The following is a 21,988-nucleotide window of genomic DNA, read 5'->3' as shown; positions in this document are numbered from 1 at the left end:
ATCTGCCATAACGTGTAACGATCTTTGTGAGTTCTGGGTTAGAAATGGGAATGGGTTAATAAAAGTCTTTAAACTCCACAGAAGAGTTCTCGAAGCATATTTAAAGGCAGAATAGGAAAAAACACACATATATAGGTACAAAATAAATAGACACATGCTAGTAGGTGCTAAACATATACAATCATCAAAAGGCACAGGAGACAAAGTAAGCAAACCAGACAGACTCAGGTGCCAATGTGTAAAAATAAGTTTTAGTTCTAGTTTTAAAAGACTCAGTGTGGATAGTATTCCATCATCATAACATACCTGGCTGAGACTATCAGTTCTCCTCTGAGCAAAGTCCTACTTCCCTCACCAGATGGTTTGTCAGAACCTCTTTAAAGCCAAATAGCAGGCCTCACTTATCACCACCTATCGCCTCTGTGTGGTGACTGAAAAGTGAAATCACAGGCACAAGGGGCTTTTGCTCAGCGCCTGTGCTCACAGACCAGATAGTCTATGAAGTAGATGAAGATCATCAAAATCTTGGAGAGGAAGATTTGTTCCTTTGCTTTGATCAAGAGAAGGTGCCTCTACCATCTGATCAGGAAACCTTTCTGTGGTAATATCCAAGACCATCTGAACTGACTTCCTTGGGATCTTTAAAATTTACTTAATATTTACTTACCACGGTCTTTTACTAAGAAAAATGCATTTTAGTGCTCAGGAATGTGCTGCTTTATATTCATTGTCTGCATCTGTAAAACTAAGCAGACTGTGAATCACATTCCCCAGATTGTTTCTTTTTACCTCTGAGGCAATGAACCACAAGAAACTTTTTTTTTATATTAATCGTTAAAACATTAGCAAATGGCTGTGTTTATATTTCATCATAAATAAAGCCCTTAAGAAAGATTCAATGTATCCTTTATGAACCTGTATGTGTTTGTGTGTGTGTGCAGGTGTTAATAAGAAAAACAAAAAATGGACTGACTTCTACAGCAGACCAGGGGTCATTTGTCACACATATGCCAGTCATGCCACCAGAGACAAACAGCTAACATAAGCCAGGCTGTAGTCATGTGTTTGTGGGTCTCATAAGGTCCACCAATCCCCACGTCATCTCGCTCCACTCAAACATGCTAATGTACCTGTGCTCTGCTCTAATTGGTCCCAGTGATGCTCGCCCTGCTCCACCTGTGTTCATGGGAAGCCTCCAGTCAGTCCTGCAGTCAGGCCCCCGCCACTGCATGCGAGTGCGCAGAGCTAATATTATGCAAACAAACACTTTGTTGTTTGGCACTTCGTGCACCGACCCGCCACTGTGGAAGAAAGGGAGAAAGTAAGTAAAGGGAAATAGAGAAAGGAACAAGGGGTGTATGAGTAGGGGTGGTGGTGGTGCTAGAATTCATTAGTGTGATTACCTGAGGTGTGCTACTTTACAGGGGGTAATCTGCCTGCCTGCTTCATACCCTCCAAACTTCAGCCAGTCCGCTAATGAGCGCTTGGAAAAGTTAGTCAAGGTGGAGAGGTGCTTTGAGGGGCTGTGCACCTTAGACTAAGGTGTTATTATATATGCCGGAGCAGAAAACAAAGAATGGATGCCTATTTTGTAACAGAGGATAAATGAAGACTGGTAATGTTTTGATACACGTGGAAAACAGTGGGCCGACTGATGAGGTTGAAACCTCAGGACAAAACACTGGCACGTTTAAAGGTTGAAATGTCTGACAAATTAGACATATAGTACACTTTGATGTGAAATATCAAGAATATTTTCAACGTCATTTGAGGCAACATCCCACACTAATCAAAAGGACACCAGAGGGTTCAGGGAATCTCACTGAAGAGCCACTTCTCTCTGAGGTATTGTCGAGGACAGCGGCTTCGGTCCTGTGCTGTAAGAGTAGGTGGATTAGAGATGGGATCAACCCCTGTCTCATTCCCCCCCTTTCTCCTCTCTCTTTTTTCACGGCAGAAGCTTTGGCCATGGCTTTAGAGAGACAGCTGCCGTGAACAAAGCTCAGGACAGTCCACTGGGGACAGAGAAAGTGCGAGTGTCAAAGAACAATAAAAGTGCTGGAAGAGCTCGGCTACGGTGGAGCAGCCAAACGATGGGGAGGGAGAAAAACCACAGAAAATACAGGATATACAGTATATACACTACATATTAGATAGATGGATTCTGTAACTTTCCCCTTCCTCTCACCCTGTGGCTCTGCTTCATCACACAGCATCAAAACATAGCTTTATTCCCAGGAGTGGCTTGCCTTTTTATCTGCTCCCTAGCTTCCCACGGCGGGCCGCATCCACCCATAATCTGCTGCTGTTTCATGTCTGGAGCACAGAAGAGAAGGATAAGGGACTTGTTCAAGTGAAGATCAATGAGGCTGTACACACAGCACACGTGCATCAGGACACACTGAGAATGTTTTCCTTCTTCTTCTTTGTAAAGTGCCATATGATGCAACATTAAAAGAACATTATATATGGATACACTGACAAGACGAGTATGAGAGTTTTAACAGAAATTACTATTAGGCTGAGATGTGGCGCGATTTGTGTCATACGCCCTGTAAACCCCATCTACCTTTTTATTACTGAACCATCTCTCTGTGGATCAAACACGGAGGACTAACACAATGAACAACTGTAAACATGCTGCATTATACATTTGTTGAAAACACATTTGGCTGTATGTCACAAGCACCTTGTTATTTTAGACTGTGCCAAGCGCCTGTGCCGGCAAAAATCAAAGCAGTCTGATGTATTGGCAGCAATAGCTGGGGTGTGAAACTGTGTCAGCGAAGTAAAGGAAATCACCAGAGGCTATTTTCTGTTCGCTCCACAGCTGGCTGACGAGATCGGCAAGGACTAATTGTGTATCAGATGGAGGCAGAAGAAATTCTCAGTTTGCGCGTTACTTTTCTTTGTACTTAGGTCTACCCGCCTTCCCACCCAAGTGGCACAGACTCACCAGACAAAGGGAACTTAAAAGTACCAGAAAGACAGCCCTGGGACAAACAACACACATGCACAGAAATCCTCGATGAACCCCAAAGCCAACCTGTAACCCTAACCCTCTTCTATCCCTCCAGGAACAATCTCCTGTAGGAAATCAGTGGAAAGAAAATATACATGAAAGTTGGATTTAAAAAGAGCAGGGAGGGAAAGAGATAAAGATAGAGTGAAAATGACACCGCGATTGTGTTGGAATGAATAAAAGGGGAAGGGAGAAAAACTTTGCATTTGGAACTACTGATCAAAGTAATTCCCACAGGAAACCTCTCTTAATGAGAGCTGTACAAGAAAAGAAGGGTGGAAGACAAGGAGTGAAAGAGAAGAAGAGTATGGCATGCCATTCCTACACAGAGGAGGGAGAAAGAAAAGGGGAGATGAATCATACACAGCGCCTAGTGGAAGAAATGAGCGTGTGTGTGCGCATTGGATGGGGGTGGTGGTGGTTATTTGAAGGGTGTTTTCAAGATCATTTTAACATCTTCACTGAGGGAGCGTCAGAGGCAAGGCCAGGTTAATTAAACCCAAGGGAGTACCAGCTGAGGGGCCCCGCATTTGAATATGTCACAGAAATAGAGCGAGCGCGTCAGCCGAGGCCGGATGGCGGGTTTCGGTGAGCAAATATGTTGACTGTGCATTACACGCTACGAGGAAGAGGGAGAAATAGAGACAGACAGCGGAGGGGTAGGGCGGGGCCATGCAGGAGGGTCTCTGTGATGTTTTGCTTTTCTTTACCCACGGTGCCACCGTATTTCTCTGAGTTATTAATGTTTGTCATTAGCTCCATTACGCTGGAGGACAGTGACAGGAAAAGAGAGTGAAGAAATTTATATGGGACAAATATTGACAATAGCTCGCCCATGGGTATTGGAGAAGAAGAAAAGATGCAAACTATGTTAATGAATGGTAATTAACCACTAGGGTTTGTCTCTCCTGGATCCCAGCTAAATTGGTCCCCGAGTTGCAGCTAGAGACAGTCCTGGCCTAATCCTTTATTATAAAAAGATAAAGGAAAACGACATCATTAGCATATATTTGAGAAGGAGGTGGGGGGTTGGTGGGGGGGATTAAAAAGTGGAATTATTTTTTAATTCTTGAACGGAGGATCCTTCGTGCCACTGTTTATTACACATAATAAAAAGAAAGGAGGAAAGTGGTTATTCAAAAAAAAGGGAAAAGAAGAAGCAATTTCAAAGGAGGCGTGTGGGTCTCCTGAGTGGGATGCAAACTCAAGGACAGAGACCTGGATTGTGGTTTAATATTCAAAATGAATAATAAGAGAGGGAGGACAAGGGAAACAGATAAAAGGAAGTGGAGGTAGCTGTGTCAAGGATGGAACCACTCCTCTTGTGCACCACGGCTCTGTGTGTGTGTGTGTGTGCTCATCCTGACCCTTACTAATGATGTCAGCAGCAGGGGCCACTTGTTACAGACAGGAACCATGCCAACAGGCAGCTGTCAATCATAAGAGAGGTGCGAGAACCCCGCAGTCCAGCAGAGCATCCTCAGTCACCATCCCACTCTGACTGACACTCCTTTGAACTGCCAGAACAAGCAAAGTACGAGAGCACAGCAAAGCAAACGACAGCGACCATCACAAAAAGGCAGTCTTTAGAAGTTAAAAGGGCTTTTATTTTGGAAATTAAGTAAATGCTTATTAAACAAAATGGTAAAAAAAATCAAGCAATACTTAATATAATTACATAACAAAATAAAAGATTAGAAGCTTTAACAATCTCCTTCAGAAATAAATACTTGCAGTGCATTTCATAAATGGAACAGATGAGGCTTCAATCACTGAACTGGATCTGAGGGTAATACACTCTGGAGCTCCTTGCAGTGAATATTCTGCTCTCTCTTGCTTTGGACTTTCCTAAAGTGTCGACTAGGCATGCGTAGGTCAAGTCCCTGCAACCTAAAAGTTCTTGAGGTGCCAAATAAATTAGAGGGAAAGGGGTAAAAGAAAGTTTCAAAAAGTGTAATTTAAACATTAGAGTAAGCATTTGCCTTATCACCCCAGGTCTGCGTTGAGAGCGGAGGAGAGTGGCTGCACTGTAAATTAGCTTGGCACTAAAGGGCCCTGTCTGATAGACATAGTGCAGTGAGTGCTAACACAGATGTCGAGGGCTCATTTACAAAAGCTGGGGTGCTGCGTTGAGCCAGTGGCCCAGAGTGAGTCGACAGCGCTTTTCTCACAAATATTGGTTCTGCTGCCCCGGCCCAGCTTGGCTCAGCCCGGCTCCCACCGAGTAGGAGCTGGGGAGGGAGAGAAGAAGGGAGGGAGGAAAAGAAGAGGATGACAGTTTTCCCAGCCTCAGCCCAGGGAGTCAGGCTTTTTCGCTGACTGGTGTTGCGAGCGTGGCCAGCTCTTCTGTCAGCACTTTCCTCTCCTTCATCTTCACGCGCACAGCCTCCATTAGCTGGCCGGCAGAGGGGATCTGCAGGGGAGGGGAAGCACAGAAAAAAGGGTGTGGGGGTGGCGGTAGAAGGGGAAGAGAAAATGAGGAAAACACGCACAAAAGCACAAGTATTAAAAAATAAAATCAGATTTTTTTATATATCTATCCAGCTATATATATATATATACACACACACACACACACACACACACACACACACACACACTTATATATATATATATATATATATATATATATATATATATATATATATATATATATATATATATATATATATATATATATATATATATATATATATATATATTTTTTTTTTTTTTTTTTTTTTTTTTTTTTTACACCTGGCAGCCTGTTTGCTGTTTTATGAAATAAGAGAAGCCCAAGCAGGGCCTCAGGATTTGTGAAATTTCTCAGGGAACAGCCACTTTGAGATAAATTAAATCACAAAGCAGCCTACACAGCAGTAGCCCAACTCCACAGCTCACTTTTATTAAACTTCCATTTTTGACCAGTGAGAATGCAGTTCATGTTTTTTTTTCAAGCCAGCTGTAAAAAACATTCACATGTTAACTTAAACAGGTCTGCTGTTTTTTCCCGTCCACACCAGCAGAGGTATGGTATCCCAACATTGATCCTGAACATTTTCCCCAATACATGCCTGTCCACTGTGGACAGGAAAAACTCTATGGAAATATAATTTTTTTTAACATAATACTACAATAAACAATAAACAAACAATAAAACCACACGTTAAAAATCAGTATATCTACACGTCTGAGTGACAGAAAGTCCCTAATTGTGAGACGAACCGGTATTGGTTTGATTTTTGGAATGTCATTTTTCCTCGAACAGTCAGGGCAGATGGCCGCTCCTCCCTGAGCCTGGTTCTGCCGGAGGTTTCTTTCTGTTAAAAGAGTTTTTCCAACCCACTGTTGCCAATCGCTTGCTCAAAGGGGGTCTGATTGTATGATTGTTGAGGTTCTCTCTGTATTACAGTAGGATCGTTACCTAACAATATAAAGCCCCTGGAGGTGACTGTTGTTGTGATTTGGTGCTACATAAAAAAATGAACTGAATTAATGTTTCTTGTGAGTAGTGCTGTGAAACAGCTCTAAAAGAGTAATTTTATCCTATAACTGTAAAAAAAAACACAAAAAAAAACGCCACCCACAATCTTGTTTTCATGAGTCTAAAGAGACAATACATTTTCCCAGAAGCTTTATCCATTTTTTCCTTATTGTGCCTCTAGGCATAATTAGCACCAATGGTAAAAACTTAAAGTATTGCTTTTTGTGTGCGTCACTGGATTGAATCTATACCAGGAAGAGGAAAGGATGAGAGCTGATACTGATTAATTCATAAATGTGAAAACAAAGAATTGGCAGGTTCCTCCTCAGAGTACTGGGTAATTTTGTTTTTCTTCCTCATCGACAGGAGGATTTGATTTGAATGTGCACCGACTCACCCATACATATTCCCCTTAAGTTATGCAATGCTTTTTATAGGCACATTTTGTAAGCAAGGGAAGCATGATATTTCCCTGACCAATTTACCAAGTCCCATAGCATGAAGTGAGAAGGGGACAGGACAGATGTGATTATTTCATAAAAGAGAGTGTGAAAACAAGAGCCCTCGAACTACACACAGAAGCAGAAAGAAGAAAAAATTGTAAAATATGATCTTGATTAAGCAAACAGTAACAGAGAAACCTCCAGGTTTGAAAAATGAAGTTGAGGTTGTTCTGAGCACCACTTGAGGCTGGTGCCAAAGTGTAGCTCCATTGATTCCCATGTTAAACCCTTATTTGTTTATTTTTTCTCTTGGTTACAACCCTATGGATGGTATGTCAGCACTCAGACTCCTTATAATGTGTGTGAGTGTTGACATAGGTAGTTGTAGTTGCTAGCTGTCTGGTTAGGGATGTCAAGACTGCATTGTAGGTGGCTGACAGCTGGTGTCGTAAGTCACCACCTCTGTTGAATGATGTTCATTACATCGATTACATCATTACATCACCGACATCGATGGCCTCTTTTGCTTTCAAACTCTGTCTTCTCTGTCCAAAATGTGAATACAGGCATCCTAACAGCGTCCTTTATCCATTATGTGCAGATGTACAGCTGAGTCTTGTCCTGTCAAGGTGGCTCTATGTTGTGCCATGCCACTGTGCTTGCAGTGTTGTGCTTTTTGGAGCATTTTAAAGTAATTATACAACAAATTTAATAGCAATATCTGTGCTTCAGTTTTGAGTTAAAGTCTAGTACTTTATTTGTATGTTACTTTGGACTAATGTTCAGGTGTCTGTGTTGCAAGTATACAGTATAAGGATAGAATTTGCTAGCCAAGCCTGTCAGTATTAGCTGATAGCTCCCACCCACTGATCCAAACTGTCACCAAGATGGTGACAGTTTTCAGATAATGCTTGGATCCAAAATGGTACTAAAACCTAGTTTAAAACTTTTAGTACTCAGTTTCAAATACAGCTGGAGAGTGCGCATTAGAAACTCAAATATACACACACACGCAGTTCTCCTGCCCCTTGACACCTTCTCTTCTTCATTAAAGGTAAAAGAATCAGGGAACACAAGGCCGTATGTGCCAGGAAGTATGTGAGAAAGTGTGTGTGAGTGTGCACTTGTGCACGCGTGCACTGGGGAGTCAGTTCCAGCAGCACTGGATGCTTCAAACACACAGCATAACTCCTCAGAGAACCACTACACTGAAGTAACTGCTGAGACATCTCCCTCTGCCTCTGTCCTCCAGAGAGAGCTCACTCTCTCTGTTTCACACACACACACTCACATTTCTTAATAAGCTAATTGCACTTAGAGCCACTAACTATGCAAACAAACGCACTAAAATAGAGACACAGCCACAACACGGGGCTCTGTGGGATAGCAAAGTGGGAGACTGGATCATTAAAAGTCCCGATGTGGGAATATGAGTAAACAACACTAACAGGTAAACATGATCTAGATAAACCTAACATTAAGTGAGATTTAGGCCTAAAAAAAGATGCTGAATGTATGCAACAAACTCAATGTGCTTTCAATTCCTTCATTTTAAAAACTTATTTTTGGCAGTCCTTTTCTCAGACAGGAACAAAAAGAAAAAACAAAGGACACCATGAACCTTTCTGCCACTCATCACAGGTATCATCCCTTAAAACAAGGCATTACCCATTTGAAGTCATGAGAAATTCAAGGAACAGATTCTGTATAAACACGAGTAGGTACACAAAAACCATCAACAGGATTATAAAGCTTTTTGAGTGTTGATGTAATGAAGTGTGTGTGTGTGTGTGTGTGTGTGTGTGTGTGTGTGTGTGTGTGTGTGTGTATTGTGCAAATTTGTCTCTTGGCTGATATTCAATTTCAATGAAAATGCCTTAATTTTGATTGTTTCTTACACTAGCAGATTCTGACACAAGAAAACACAAGTGCTCACAAATGGGACAAGCAGCACTATCATTCTCTTTCATCTGACTGCCACATTAGCTCGGGACTGATACCCTGCAGGATGGTTGGAGGTAAGCTGTGATGCAGCTGCTCTGGCTGGATCCCCTGGGCTGCTTAAGGCGGTGTTAAGAACTGGCACTAATGTTATGCTACAGTTGATTTAGCTGGGCCCCTGTCCCCTTTGGCGGAGCTAGCAAGCACCAGCAACACAACGGCTGTTTTGCAAGAGGCCCTGTCCCCTTTGGCAACACTAAAATAGCTACTGTAGCATTAAGCCATGCTAACTCGCATCCATTACTATTCAACAGGCCCTGCAGAGCCGACCTTTTGTCTATGTATGATTTCATGAACATGTTTCAGGAGTGAACTGACGTGCAAAGCCACTGACACTGACAAGTTTGTGTGGGTATACGTGTGTGAGTGTGTGTGGACAAGGACAGGGGCTGCAAGCAAGAGGTGTTTTTATGAGCCAATTAAATGACACTGCTATGCTATAGCCTGGGGCACACCTCAAGGCAACAAGCAGCTCAAAGTTTCCGCACTCCAGCGACGCTGGTCTGGTAGTGGCATTACACACAACTTTTTTTTAAAAATAAAAGATCAATCATTCCACCTCTTTTGTCTTCTCCCTCGGAATGGGTTAACACAATTATTTCCAAGGGCCCAATTTGGTTTCAGAGATTGTGTCAGATGGCTGGATATCTAAATGAATAGAAATGTGGAGGGAGGAGAGGCTTGCAGAGCCTAAAAAGAAATACAAGAGGACCTTAGCAAGGAGGATTCTTAGTTATTCACGAGCTATTGTCAATGTAACTGCAATAGTCATGTATATTTAATAATGTAGATGTTGCCACTGAACTCCAGTACTCTGCTATACAAACAACATTTAGGTCCTTGAAAAATCTTCAAGGAGTGTGCATATTGGCAGCTGTAAAAACCAAAACTTTCATACAGTTTGTACGTTTATACATAATAAAGCCAGTGTGCACTACTGATATGAGCTGAGTGTTAAATAAATAAATAAATGAAGAAGTGAGTGCTATGATAGGCTTTCTTGGGGTGTGAAGGGAAACCTGCTGTACATCTTTGTCTCTGGCTAGTGAGTCATCTCCAATCTAGGCCACTAGTCAAGGTAAGGGAGAAGTAGTTACAGTAGTTTTATAGCAGAGGGAGGGTGGAAACAGCTCTTTGATCTCTGATCTTCTCACTTTTGTTTGAAAATCAAATTTATCAAACGGGGGAATAACAACAACAACAACATGATAAATAGATTAAAAAAAGCACAAAGGCACCGTACTTGCATTTGATTATCTCCAATAATGAATATGTCACATTTGCAAAGAGGGGCTCAGGTAAGAAAATCACTAAAGCACCGACGAGCCTATTCTCTTGCTCTCCTTCGTAATTACCTACCCCAGCAGCATAGCAGATCCCTCGCTTTTCTCCCCTTTAGGCCACTGGAGACTGATATGAAAGGGAATTGGACACTTGGGGCCACAAATACTGTAATTAAAAATCTCTCCTTTTCTTGATACGTTGTTTGCAAACATCATTTCAGAGCGCAACATGCATTTGTTAGGGATCTGACCTAAATACACCCTAGATTAAACATAGGAAAGCACCCGGTCTTTGTTTCAGGTTCATACTCATTAGGTGTGAAAATGAGGTGATTCAGGCATGATTGGGGTATAAATATAGAAAGGTGATATCCATACAAAACAGATGCAACCTTTAGGTGGAATTCAGGAACCCAGAACATGGCTATGTAACAGTTATGGCTCATCGGTCAAGGTAATGCACTGGGAAGGAGTTGCAGTCAGGAAAAGTGGCTGTGCTGGCAGCAAGCTGTCACAAAATAAAAAGCTGCTAAGACTTACCAGCTTCTAGTGTGGGTTCAGAGGGAAGGCAATGCATCAAGCCATCAGTTCAGTGTAGATAATTTTTCTATATTAACTTAAAAGTTCCTGATTACGCTTTTACTTATTTTCTTTCATACATACACCACTACCGATTGTGGACTCATTATTATTCAATAATGAGACAGAATAATCGCTGTGAATCCTTATCTAAAGAGATTATTTCTACTATTGGCTTTGTGTGATGTCACTGAGAGCGTATATCTTTAATATGGTCATCTCAGGTACACAGCTCTGGTGTGTACCTGAGATTACCAGCGGCAGTCAAACAGAGCCGGCTTAAAGGAGAATTGTCCTAATAGGAGAAGAACTAAAATACCTTCTTTCAGACAGAGGATAAACTGTAAATAATGCAAGCTACTGGGGTACAGTTAGAAATGAGCAGAACAACTGCCCCGTTAGTCTACTGTGCCCATCAGCAGACTAAATCGCCCTTGGATACAATCAGTAACATTTAAAGCACCAAAGAGGCTTCAAGAAATCTTTTTTCACCTTGCCCCTCAACTTTAACTAAAATTGAGTACTTAAGTGGGCTGGACCAGTGAAACTACATGACAGACATGCAAACTTACAGAAAGCGTTCTGGCATTTCATTGCCCAGACTGTCCCACAATTATAAAACATTTTTATTAATTCAAAGAAAAGTTCATTTTTTCCACGAACCCACTGTAAAAGTTATGAAAATGCATTTAAAAGTTCTACATCTATGTACTCTTTGTTGAGTCATCATGGGGCAAGATGGGAGTCTTTACCCAGGCAGATTCTGGCCTTCTGTTCAACACCCCTGCTCTGTTATCTGGACAAAAGTGGTAGCCATCTGCAAATTAGACCTAGAGGACGCCCTCTTTACACTGGCTTCCAATTGAATACAGGATCAGTTTTAAAGCCCTTTTATTGGTTTTAAAATCTCTAAATGGTCTGGCACCTCTTTATTTGTCTGACTTGTTGAAGGCCCACGTCCCCACTCGTTCCCTTCGGTCAGCTGAGCAGTTGCTGCTTTCGGTCCCAAAGTCACGGCTGAAACTTAGAGGAGACCGAGCGTTCTCTGTTGCTGCGCCGATGCTTTGGAATAACCTTCCTCTTCATATTAGACAGGCTACATCAGTGCCAGTTTTTAATTCTTTATTAAAAACCTATTTTTATTCCCTGGCTTTTAACTCTGTGGGTAACTGATATTTTTATTTTATTGCTATGTCTGGTTTTATTACTATGTGCATATTAGTATTGTACAGCACTTTGGTCTACCACTTGTGTTTTTAAAGTGCTATATAAATAAATAAATGATGATGATGATGATGATGATGATGGAATCCCATGCCACAAAATTCCCGGCACGCAGTTTTGTGCTGATGTTAATGCCGGATGAATTATGGAACTGTGCAGTTACTGAATGAGATTGAGATGTTATTGAAAATGACCCATTCTTTCCACAAATGTTTCGTGACTGTATGGCTACTTGCTCGGTAACACGTGAACTCAAAGATTAAGAGATGTGGCCCAATACTTGTTGCTCATGTAGTGCAAATTCAACAGCTTTAATCACCCAACCCATTAATGGCTAAGGAACATCAGCAAGAAGCTGCATCTGCAGTTTCTTTTTATCTGAAACGCAGGCTGAATAGGCCAGAAAACTCACAGAGCACTCTGATACTAACAACAATAATATTAGTCTCCTCCTGGGAACCCTTCACTGTTTCAGTGACACATTTACAGTACAAAGTCTCAACTCAAGTCCCCTCCACACACATTCAAACATACTTACAGGGACCAAAAAGAGTGTCTGATTTAATTAGCTCAGTCATTAATTGGAGCTTAATTAGAGCCACTTTCCTTCAGAGAGAAGTGTGGGACTAAGGGCTGTTCCTTGTCATTACAGAGGCATAATGAGCCACACAACACAACACACTGCTCCTCACTCTCACAGCACCACCAACAACAGAAAAGTTTCAGAGTGCATGGAAACAGAGCCATAGATATTTTTAAAACCAAGGGTTAATGATGTAACACCTCATAGAAATACCAATATAGTGTGAAGCCTTTATAAGAAGTGACATGAAAAAAGTGCTATTTAATGCTATTTACCACTGTAGAAATGGGCTACAGGAAACCCTCCCGAAAGTTTGATACAGGTTTGAAATTACAGGAATTATTTCAGCCTTAGAGACCACCCATAAACGCCTTTGATGTTTTATAACAAGTCCAGTCCTGATTGGTCTGGCTTGTCTCTACCACTGTCTTAATGTAATGTTCACCTGCTTGTTATAGCTCGGAGGCTGATAAGAAGTGATGCTTGTACGTCTCCCTTGGGTGTGATTGTGAGGTAAATATTAGCAGGCCCTCAGCGCCACCCCATACCAGTAAACCAAACCACTGTCCTCTCATAAAGAAATCAACAGAGTCAATGACTTTTTAAATGTTATTATGCTGTCATGAGGCTTCAGATAGGTGTGTGTGTATACAAAATGAGTCTGAAAAATGATCTGGAGGGAACGTGTGTGCTTGCGTGCATGTGCACACGCTTGCATGCACATGCTGCTCCTGTTCATTATTGGCCAGCAGCAGAAGGCAGTCATTTCCCTGTCTTCATAAAGACTTGGTCCATTAAATTCTACCTCCAGTCAATAATTAGGACTCCACAAATAAACCAAAGGCAATTAAATCAATGCTTCCCCGGGTCGGTACCTGGACCCCATGGCCCACATGGACACTCCATCTTCACCGCTGGCCTTATTCATGGTAGGTTGAGGTGGAGCCATATAGCACACCCCCTGGCCTGCTCATGATTATTAGACAGCATCGTCCCTTGATTCTGGCTATGGAGCGCCGCTTACGGTGGCTCTCTACTGAGAGGCGCAGGGTTTGATTTCATTAACTCACCAGTGGAGGTGAGAGACGAGAAAATGAACGCAATGTTTCATTTTGTTTTGAGTGGACATGTGGGGCAGGGGTGAGGGGGCTCCGGAAATCTATGGCACTTCTATGGCATGAAGGGAGCAGTTACCTCAACACATACACCATCACATATCATCAGGTCTGCAACACAGAGTTTGTTAGCGTACTGCCAACACCTCTCTTTCTTGTTACGTTGACATGTGGCAGTGCATGACAGTGATTGTAAACAATGGCCCACACACAGACAAAGACGCACACATAGGTACCTATCGTCGTATCCACACACACACACACACACACACACACACACACACACACACACACACACACACACACACACACACACACACACACACACACACACACACAGAATGAGTGATGGGTTTGCCATTGACAGGGCCACTGAGATAATAAAGTGCTGTCCCACTGGCAGCTCCATTAAGCACTGACAGTGACAAGATGAGGCTGTCGTGAGTGTGGTACACACACACACACACACACACACACACACACAGACACACACACACACACACACACACACACACACACACACACACACACACACACACACACACACACACACACACAGATGGACATATCCTCATCCTCTTCTGGTGACAGCCAGCCAGTTAAGGACATGGATCTCTCTCATCTTTCCTTTCACTGGGTCTATTTCTGTCTCTGTGTCTTTTTATTCGAGGAAGTGTGTATGAGTACTGCTCCGGGTAAGATCATATCGCTATTAGGGGAGTGTGTTATTAGTGTCACAGACAGGGTGACAGCCCAGGCCATTCCACTTCACAGATGTTCTGCTTGGTGAGCCTTTCATAAGCTATGACAGAGAGTCGAAAAACCAAGCGGGTACTTTACTGGAGTTCTTGAAGTGTATGCACTCACTAGAAAATGTTGGCTTCTCTGCAGCAGCTTTCACTTAGTGTAGGTCCGATATCACAGCGGTCTTAAACACATAAATTAAGCTTATGAAAAAACCTGATCTTTTGGCATGCAAGATGTCCCACCAGCTGCCCCAAAAAATATAGAAATATGAAAGAGAAAGGCAAAGACAGAGCCTGGTGTCCACTTAATATGACAATACGCTTTTAAAAACCAGACAGCGAGAAGAAACTGCATGATCGAGCCGAGAAGAAAAATAAAATAAACAAACAGCAAAAAAACCCAAAAAAAAAAAAAAACAGAACAAGATGGACTTGAAAGGGGATAGAAAAAGTCTGTTTCAGTGAAGGGGGATGACTGCGGTGGTCCCAGTGGTCCCCACAGGGACCTGGGGGCGAGTCTCAGCCTTGTCATACTCCGCTTTTCTCCTCCTCCACTCTGCACACCAACTCCAGCCCCCCCCCACCATCCCTGTTCTGCCCACGGAAAACGTCGATAGCAGGCTGCCGGTGCCGAGGTCTCTGGTGGACACTAGCTCATTCTCCCGGCATCGACAGGCCCGCCAAATCAATATTTAGTTCCCCACTAACAAGCTGCCTCGGGGTCTGAGCCAGAGAGAGAGAGAGAGAGAGAGAGAGAGAGAGAGTGAAGAATGCGGGACAGTGGAGGATGGCAGAGAGAGAGAGCAGGGACTGAGAGCTGTCCAGCTAGAAGGGAAAAACATGGATTCAGTAGAGTGTTGTGTGTGTGTTAGTGTGGGAGGGGGAGAGGAAGGTGGAAAGGTCAGAAGAAGATCTGGGGAACAAGAGAACAGTGTCTGGTGTGTGTCGTGGTGCGGAGGCGACGCATGAGTGCCTGCGGCAGCCGCTGACAAGAACACAGACAAGACACACACACATACTCGACACTCTCAATCATACACATATCACAGCGAGCAGACGTTGACAGCACTCGAGCAAAGCTCCAGCAGAGCACTCACAGATGACTGGCTGTGTGCACACAAAGACTCCAACACAGCCACAATCTAGTTGCTTTTCTTTGTTTATCTTTTGCATTATTGTCTTTTTTTTTCAGAGGCTGAGCAGGATCGTTGGGGTGGGAAAAAAATCCTCCACTTACTGTATTTGGTGGCCAATTTTTGTTTTTCAAGCATTGAAGACTGACAAGTAACAAAGCCACATTTGGCTAAACCAAACTGTAACGTAGACACCAAAACATCCACTTAATCATAGATAAATAAATAAAATGCCTTAGTCAATAAATAAATAGATTTCTTCATTGTTCAAAAACATATACAGTGCCAGCCAAAGGTTTGGACACACCTGAGGGCCTGGATATCTCTAATTATCTGACACAGCTTTTATTAAAAACATACAAAAATGAAGCAACATCTATGACGCACAAATGCACTGAAATGAAACTCTTTGAATCTCTTACACAGTGAACATATTACATGTTTAAAAAAATACCCTAAGTTTTTATCAAAACTCAAAAATTCTAAACAGAACATCTGTGATGTTTGGAAGAGAGGAATTTTTACAGCGAAATCATCCTGCTCACTCTTTGGGTGTCTTTAAACGAGCATTTGTTGTTTCCTTTTCCTCTCACTGCTGCTGCTGCTGATTTATCCCAAACAACTACATAGTAACAAAGTAAGCTAGGACCAGATATTACATATATTTGATAGAATTTCCTGCTTCAGTATGGCAAAGAAAGCTCAACTTACTGTAGGTCAACAGCAACTTACAGCATGAATGCATGTTTTTTTTTTAGGTTCTCTGTTATCTCATCCAATCCGATCCATCCATGAAACTCATGAACATGGAGACACAGTCCATCCAGCCAGCCATCCAATTCAGGGTGGCGGGGGGCTGGAACCACCATAGGACGAGGGGGAGGGTACATCTGGACAGGCCACCAATTTATCACACTGCCAACGCACACACACACCCATTCACACTCACATTCACACCTATGCGCAATTTTGAATCACTAGTTAACCTAACCCCACTGATAAAACAAGCTCTTGCAAATAATAACTAAATAATTACTACTAGTACTACCTGTTGCCCAGTGTCAGCTGGGATACAGCCCCTTAGTGATCATGAATTAGATAAGGGGTTAAGGAAATGGATTGATAGCTGGCTGGAAAACAAACTTGCTTTGGTTGGGAAAATACATAATTGCCTTTCTGTTGAAATAAATCATGCACTTGTTTGTTATGTTAGACCATATTAGCAAGTACATTTCTGCAATGTCTTTTTAATTCCCTGTGCAACCAATACTGAAAATAGGCCTGCCTGGACTGCAGGTAATGACTTATTCGAACACAGTAGTAACTGTGCAGTAACCACGAATTACTTATATAAAGTAAACAGATTAAAGTGTGACTGGTAATTAAAATCTTAGTGGGACTAAAGCAAGCGTTTGTGTTTTTGCACATTAAAACAAAAATATATTATTTTGTGACTATTGCACTGCCTAAGCAGGAACAAGTTATGTGATCATTACTGCAAGTAGGTGAGACTGACCTTCTGCTGGAGAATGTGGTTTACATGGGCCAGCCACTGCTGATCTCTGGGATACTCTGAGCAATCTGCCGTCCCCTGTAAACACAAAAGGAGATTCTCAGCAGTGTTTTCTTTTAGAGATCATAGGACAAGGAATCAAAAGTGTTGAGCGACAACCTTCATTAAATTGTAGGAATATTTACATTTTGTATAAAATGTCACGTCAGACATTATTGAGGTATAATGTTTCTACAAAGAAACACATTTGTTGCCAAAGGACAGAAATGTAGCACCAGTTGCACCAGTTAGGACCTTTAAGAAGCATTGTGGAGACTATTGCAAGGTATCCCAGAATGCCTCTGCATACTACTCATGTGTAAAGACCTAAGAGAGTGGCAGTGCTAATGAACATGGTGAAACGGAACTACATGGCCATGAGCACGTACTCCTGAGCTACCTATGCTTCCTCTTCACTTCAAATCCAAAGTGGCACTGGACAAGATGTGACGCGACTTGTGTTGGCTCGCAGGGATACAAGAGGAAGAGCAGGAGGAGAAAAGTCTGAGTGCGTATGTGTGTGGGTTTGAAAACGTCCCTGCAGTGACACAATGGCTCTAACAGGTACAAAACCGTTTCATGTGAGTTGGAGTTATCTTAATTCTATGTGTCCACTTTTTACTTCTTCTTTCAATGTAATTACAGTATTAATTAAATAAAGCTTTCATAAATTCAGCTTTATGTACTGTGTACTAATAAAGCACATTACATTATACAAAGACTAAAGGGAATCCATGCAATTTCAATCGTTTTTCAGTTTTTCTACTTGATAAATGTGTCAAATTACAGAAGTTCTGCTAGCTGGCTGCTTTTCTGTATTTATACTTTTTAAATCATGTATTTTTTTATTTATTACTTAACTACTTTGGTGTAGTATGAAGGGCTATGGGAGAGGTCTTTATCAACAGGAAAATCTAAAAAAATGTATGTCCTCTATATTTTCCAAAGCCATCAAGGAGGCTGGGCCAATTAAGGCCCCTGGGTCTTACATTTGACATCATTGCTATAGACAATTAAATTACAAATATCCTCTAAATTTAGACAAATAAATACAAAAATCCTGAACCATGGAAGATAACAGAAAATCTATCTGTATATTAAAGGATGTTTTCACTGTTGTATTTGCTGGCCCTTTGTTTAATTATGTATTCACGATAATCAAGGCTTTCCTTTAACAAAGCAGCTTGCCTTGTTTTTGTCTTACTGGAAGCACTGGAAGGATATATTTTAGTACTGGACATGTTTCATTTCACTGCACACTTTATCCCACTAACCTTGACATGATGGCTGGGAGCATTCACATACCACAGGATGTATGACAACAGTCTGCAAGTCTGTATCTCTTCCTGTTGATCCCCAGCTGTTTGGTACCCTATATAAGGTCTCTGGTGATAGTGCTTGTTTTGCCTAATTAGTGAATGATGCTTGGGAAACAGAGACCTACATCGAAAGCAAGGTCATAACAAGTGTGTGTGTTTGTGTGTTTATATTACTGAGAAAAAAAGAAAGCCTTTTGTGAGTGCTGTCTTAAAACATCTCACAACATAGGTGAACACTGTGTGTAAAACGCATGTATGCACTGTGTGAAAGTGTTTGCGTGTAAATGTGTGGGCGCTTGCTGGCCCTTGATAAATACATAACAAAGCACTGACCCTCCATCCAATATCAGGTGCAAAACAAACTGGCCTGGCAATTATAGCTTTATTACATCTGGATCATTAACTCCACAACAAGTTGCCAAGGGAGCGTGGAGCTGCTCGGGCCTTTCTGCGGCTCTGTTGCACACATGAACTGGATAGTGGACAGTAAGAGTGTTGAGGATGACAGCAGTGTGTAAATATGCGTGGAATAAGTGTGTTTCATTTAATTATGTGTAGCAAAGAAGCAAAGAAGTGAATATTGATATTAATTAATAAATGAAAAACAACATTCCTAAAGATGGGATGCTGTATAAACTGTATGATTTGCACGTTACTCAAGCCCTACATATTATATAACAGAATCAGTACAATAATACCTAGACATTTTGCTGATATGCTGATTTTAAAATTGATGTTTAAAGCTCAGGGAATTCCTTGATACATAATGAGCTAAATGCTTTGTATGGGTGACAGGTTTATCACTGGCTAGATTGGCATTTTCTCATTGAAAACATGCAAAGTCTTCATTCAAGAGCAGTTATATGCACTCCAAAACTTGTAGATAATGTTTAGTAATAATGGGTTCTTTGCAGACGTGCAAGTCCCCCCATTCCATTGGCACTAATGTGCTCCCATACAATCAAAGGTGCTGGCTTTTGTAGTGATAACAAGCCAGACGGTTTTTAGCTCAGATTTAGATTTTGAGAGTTTTTTTCAGCTCACCTTAGTCCATCTGAACTGAGCATTTCTCCATCTTCGTTATTTATGTGTCTTCTTTGCACAGCCGAGTTAAAACTCGCATTTGTGTATACAGTGACGAATGCACTCACTGACAATTTTAAGGCAGAAACAAGTGAACAAAGATTATTTCTCTAGAGAACAGAAAATGACTAAGAATAGGAAAAGATGATGGTCATTACAAGAAGGCCATCTATTCCCCAAATCCCCTGAAATTGTAAATAGAACCAGGAATAATTCACTTAAACAATTTGAAACACTTGAAATTCAAAAATGTATCGATTTCAAAACCAAGTACTAGTGCCCTCCAAAGCTGAAAACTTCTAGAAATATTGTTGACAAGAGACATCAAACTAAAAGAAAGTAACTGTTGGCAATGCAGCGTTCTCATTTAAAAGTAAAAAAAGAGAAGTAAAAACAATCCCACAGAGCCTGAACTCTCATTCAGCTCACTGGTATCGCAAAACTAAATGAATAAATGAATAAACTTGCTATGTGTTGGACTTGTTGAACACTGCTGGGACATCCTGATACAGTAACATCGTGTCAGTCCTCAAGCTCAATGAGTAACTCACAATCGAAAAAGATTGTGGACACGCTGCTCAGAGTTTACTGAGTGAGGGGCATATTTCAGAAACAAATAACATGAAACATTTGCTTGTACAAAATGCTAAAGAAAAAATCATGAGTCAGTACTTTGTCACATATATAAGTGAGTCCAGATTGTGGATAATGAGATAGAGTGATTTTTTTTAATAACCACAAGCTGTTAGGAATCTTCTGCATATATTTTGCTTACAGCTGAAGGAAAAGGTTTGTGAACACTTTGCTAGTTTCTGATTTTCTGTATAACCGAGTCCAATTTTCCAAGAAGTGGAAAAACAGAAACAAAAATCCTGATCATTCTTGAACAATAGCTTGGAGGAACTTTTGCTCATTGCCTCGCTCACGTTTGCCCAAATGAACTTTCTACATGAGGTTCTGTTCAATAAAAGACGGAACTTTGACATGTTCAATCCAAAAATCATATTTATTCTTTTTTGGCTATTCTTTGCTGGGATGACTTGTGTGCCGAGCGGCTGCTGTCTTCCTGCATGACCCACTTTCTCTTGAGATTTAGATGTCCTGACATTTTCCTTTAAAATTTGCTGATTTATTTCAAAACTCATCGCTCCATAAATGATGTTCTGCCATCCTGGCCTAGATGCAGTGAAGCAGGTCCAAACCACAATCGCCACATTTCAGAGGTTACATTGGAATTCTGCATTTTCTTCTCTCTGAACATCATTCGCATTTAAATAACTTCTATTTTGGCCTCATCTTTCTAGAAAACATTGGGAAACCAGCTTTCTGGCAGGCGAACAAAATATTTAGACTGAGAATGGTTACCTTTTCCTTGAAGCCCTGTCATGCACATCATTACTGTTTAGAGTTCTCTTGGCGGTACACTCATGAACTCTTTTATGAACCAATGTTGAACTAATGAGGCATTTAGTTGCTTAGAAGTTACCCTGGGATCCTTTGTGACCTCCTAGACTGTTACAAGGCTTCCTCTTGGAATGATTTGTTGGTCAACCACTCCTGGTGGTGTTGAATTCATTTGCACAAAGGCAGCCCGGTTATGGATTTCTTATGTCCCTATTTAAAGATCATTTTGTAGCATGATAAACATAAACAACAACTCCCTGTTCTTTAAATAGAAACACCCGATTATCATTACAGCCTACAAATTCCTGAGATCTGTGTAATTTTTCAAATATAATATTGGGCACCTTTTTCCTGAGTCTAATAGTTTCTTTTCATCTCTTTAATGGGGCTGTCTTTGTCTAGTTTTATGAGTTAAAAGGGAATGAGACTGGATGGTTATTTGGGCCATATTTAAACAGAAAGGGTTCACAAACTTTTTTCCAGCAACCGTACCTGCTATCCCAAGTGAACAACAGACTACATTATACTGTAGTCTTTCTTTTGAATTTTAACAGTAAAAAAGTTTTAACCTTTTACATCCTTTAATAAACACAGACACAAGGGGTAAACAAACCAGTGTTAAGGCACCAAGTAGATTCTAATAAACCATCACTAATAAAATGCAGTGGAAGAAAACAGGTGGTGAAGAGAAAAAGAGTGATTTTACCAACAGAGGTTAAAGCTTTGGTGAAAGGGACTGTTTGTCAAGTGAGAAACTGTTCCCTTTCATCTCTTGGGTGGAGCTGTGCAGCAAAGGGCTAAAATTGGTTTCAAGTGTGAGTAAGTGTCTGCTGCGCCCTCTCTCATCTTGTGATAGATGGGAGGAAGTCCCCAGGGATGTGAGGCTGATTGTAACATAGGGCTGCTAATTGATGACATGGCTGGGTGTGATCTATGGTGGAGCGATGGCCCACCAAGTTGTAAAAGAGTCTGGAAGACTTCTGAAAACCGACAACACTCAATAACAAGGAATTTTCTGTTCAATGACTGCTTTTACCT

General features: G+C 41.4%; 1 protein-coding gene across 3 annotated transcripts in view; it reads right to left on the bottom strand.

Moving 5' to 3' along the window:
• Positions 1-4,716: 4,716 nt before the first annotated feature.
• The window catches only part of cntln (centlein, centrosomal protein), a 92,980-nt gene continuing 75,708 nt past the window's right edge, over positions 4,717-21,988 (bottom strand). For all 3 annotated transcript variants that reach the window (XM_026171264.1, XM_026171265.1, XM_026171266.1), the window contains 2 exons: positions 17,109-17,183; positions 4,717-5,435 (listed from right to left, as the gene is read on the bottom strand). In XM_026171264.1, the coding sequence (XP_026027049.1) occupies positions 5,325-5,435; positions 17,109-17,183 (186 nt within the window). In that variant the 3' untranslated portion in view covers positions 4,717-5,324. The remainder of the gene's footprint in view (positions 5,436-17,108; positions 17,184-21,988) is intronic.

This window comes from Astatotilapia calliptera, chromosome 6 (genome assembly GCF_900246225.1).
Source record: "Astatotilapia calliptera chromosome 6, fAstCal1.2, whole genome shotgun sequence".
Classification (NCBI taxonomy): Eukaryota; Metazoa; Chordata; class Actinopteri; order Cichliformes; family Cichlidae; genus Astatotilapia; species Astatotilapia calliptera.
The sequence above is the reverse complement of the archived record's forward strand: the minus strand, read 5'-3'. Positions and strand labels throughout refer to the sequence as shown.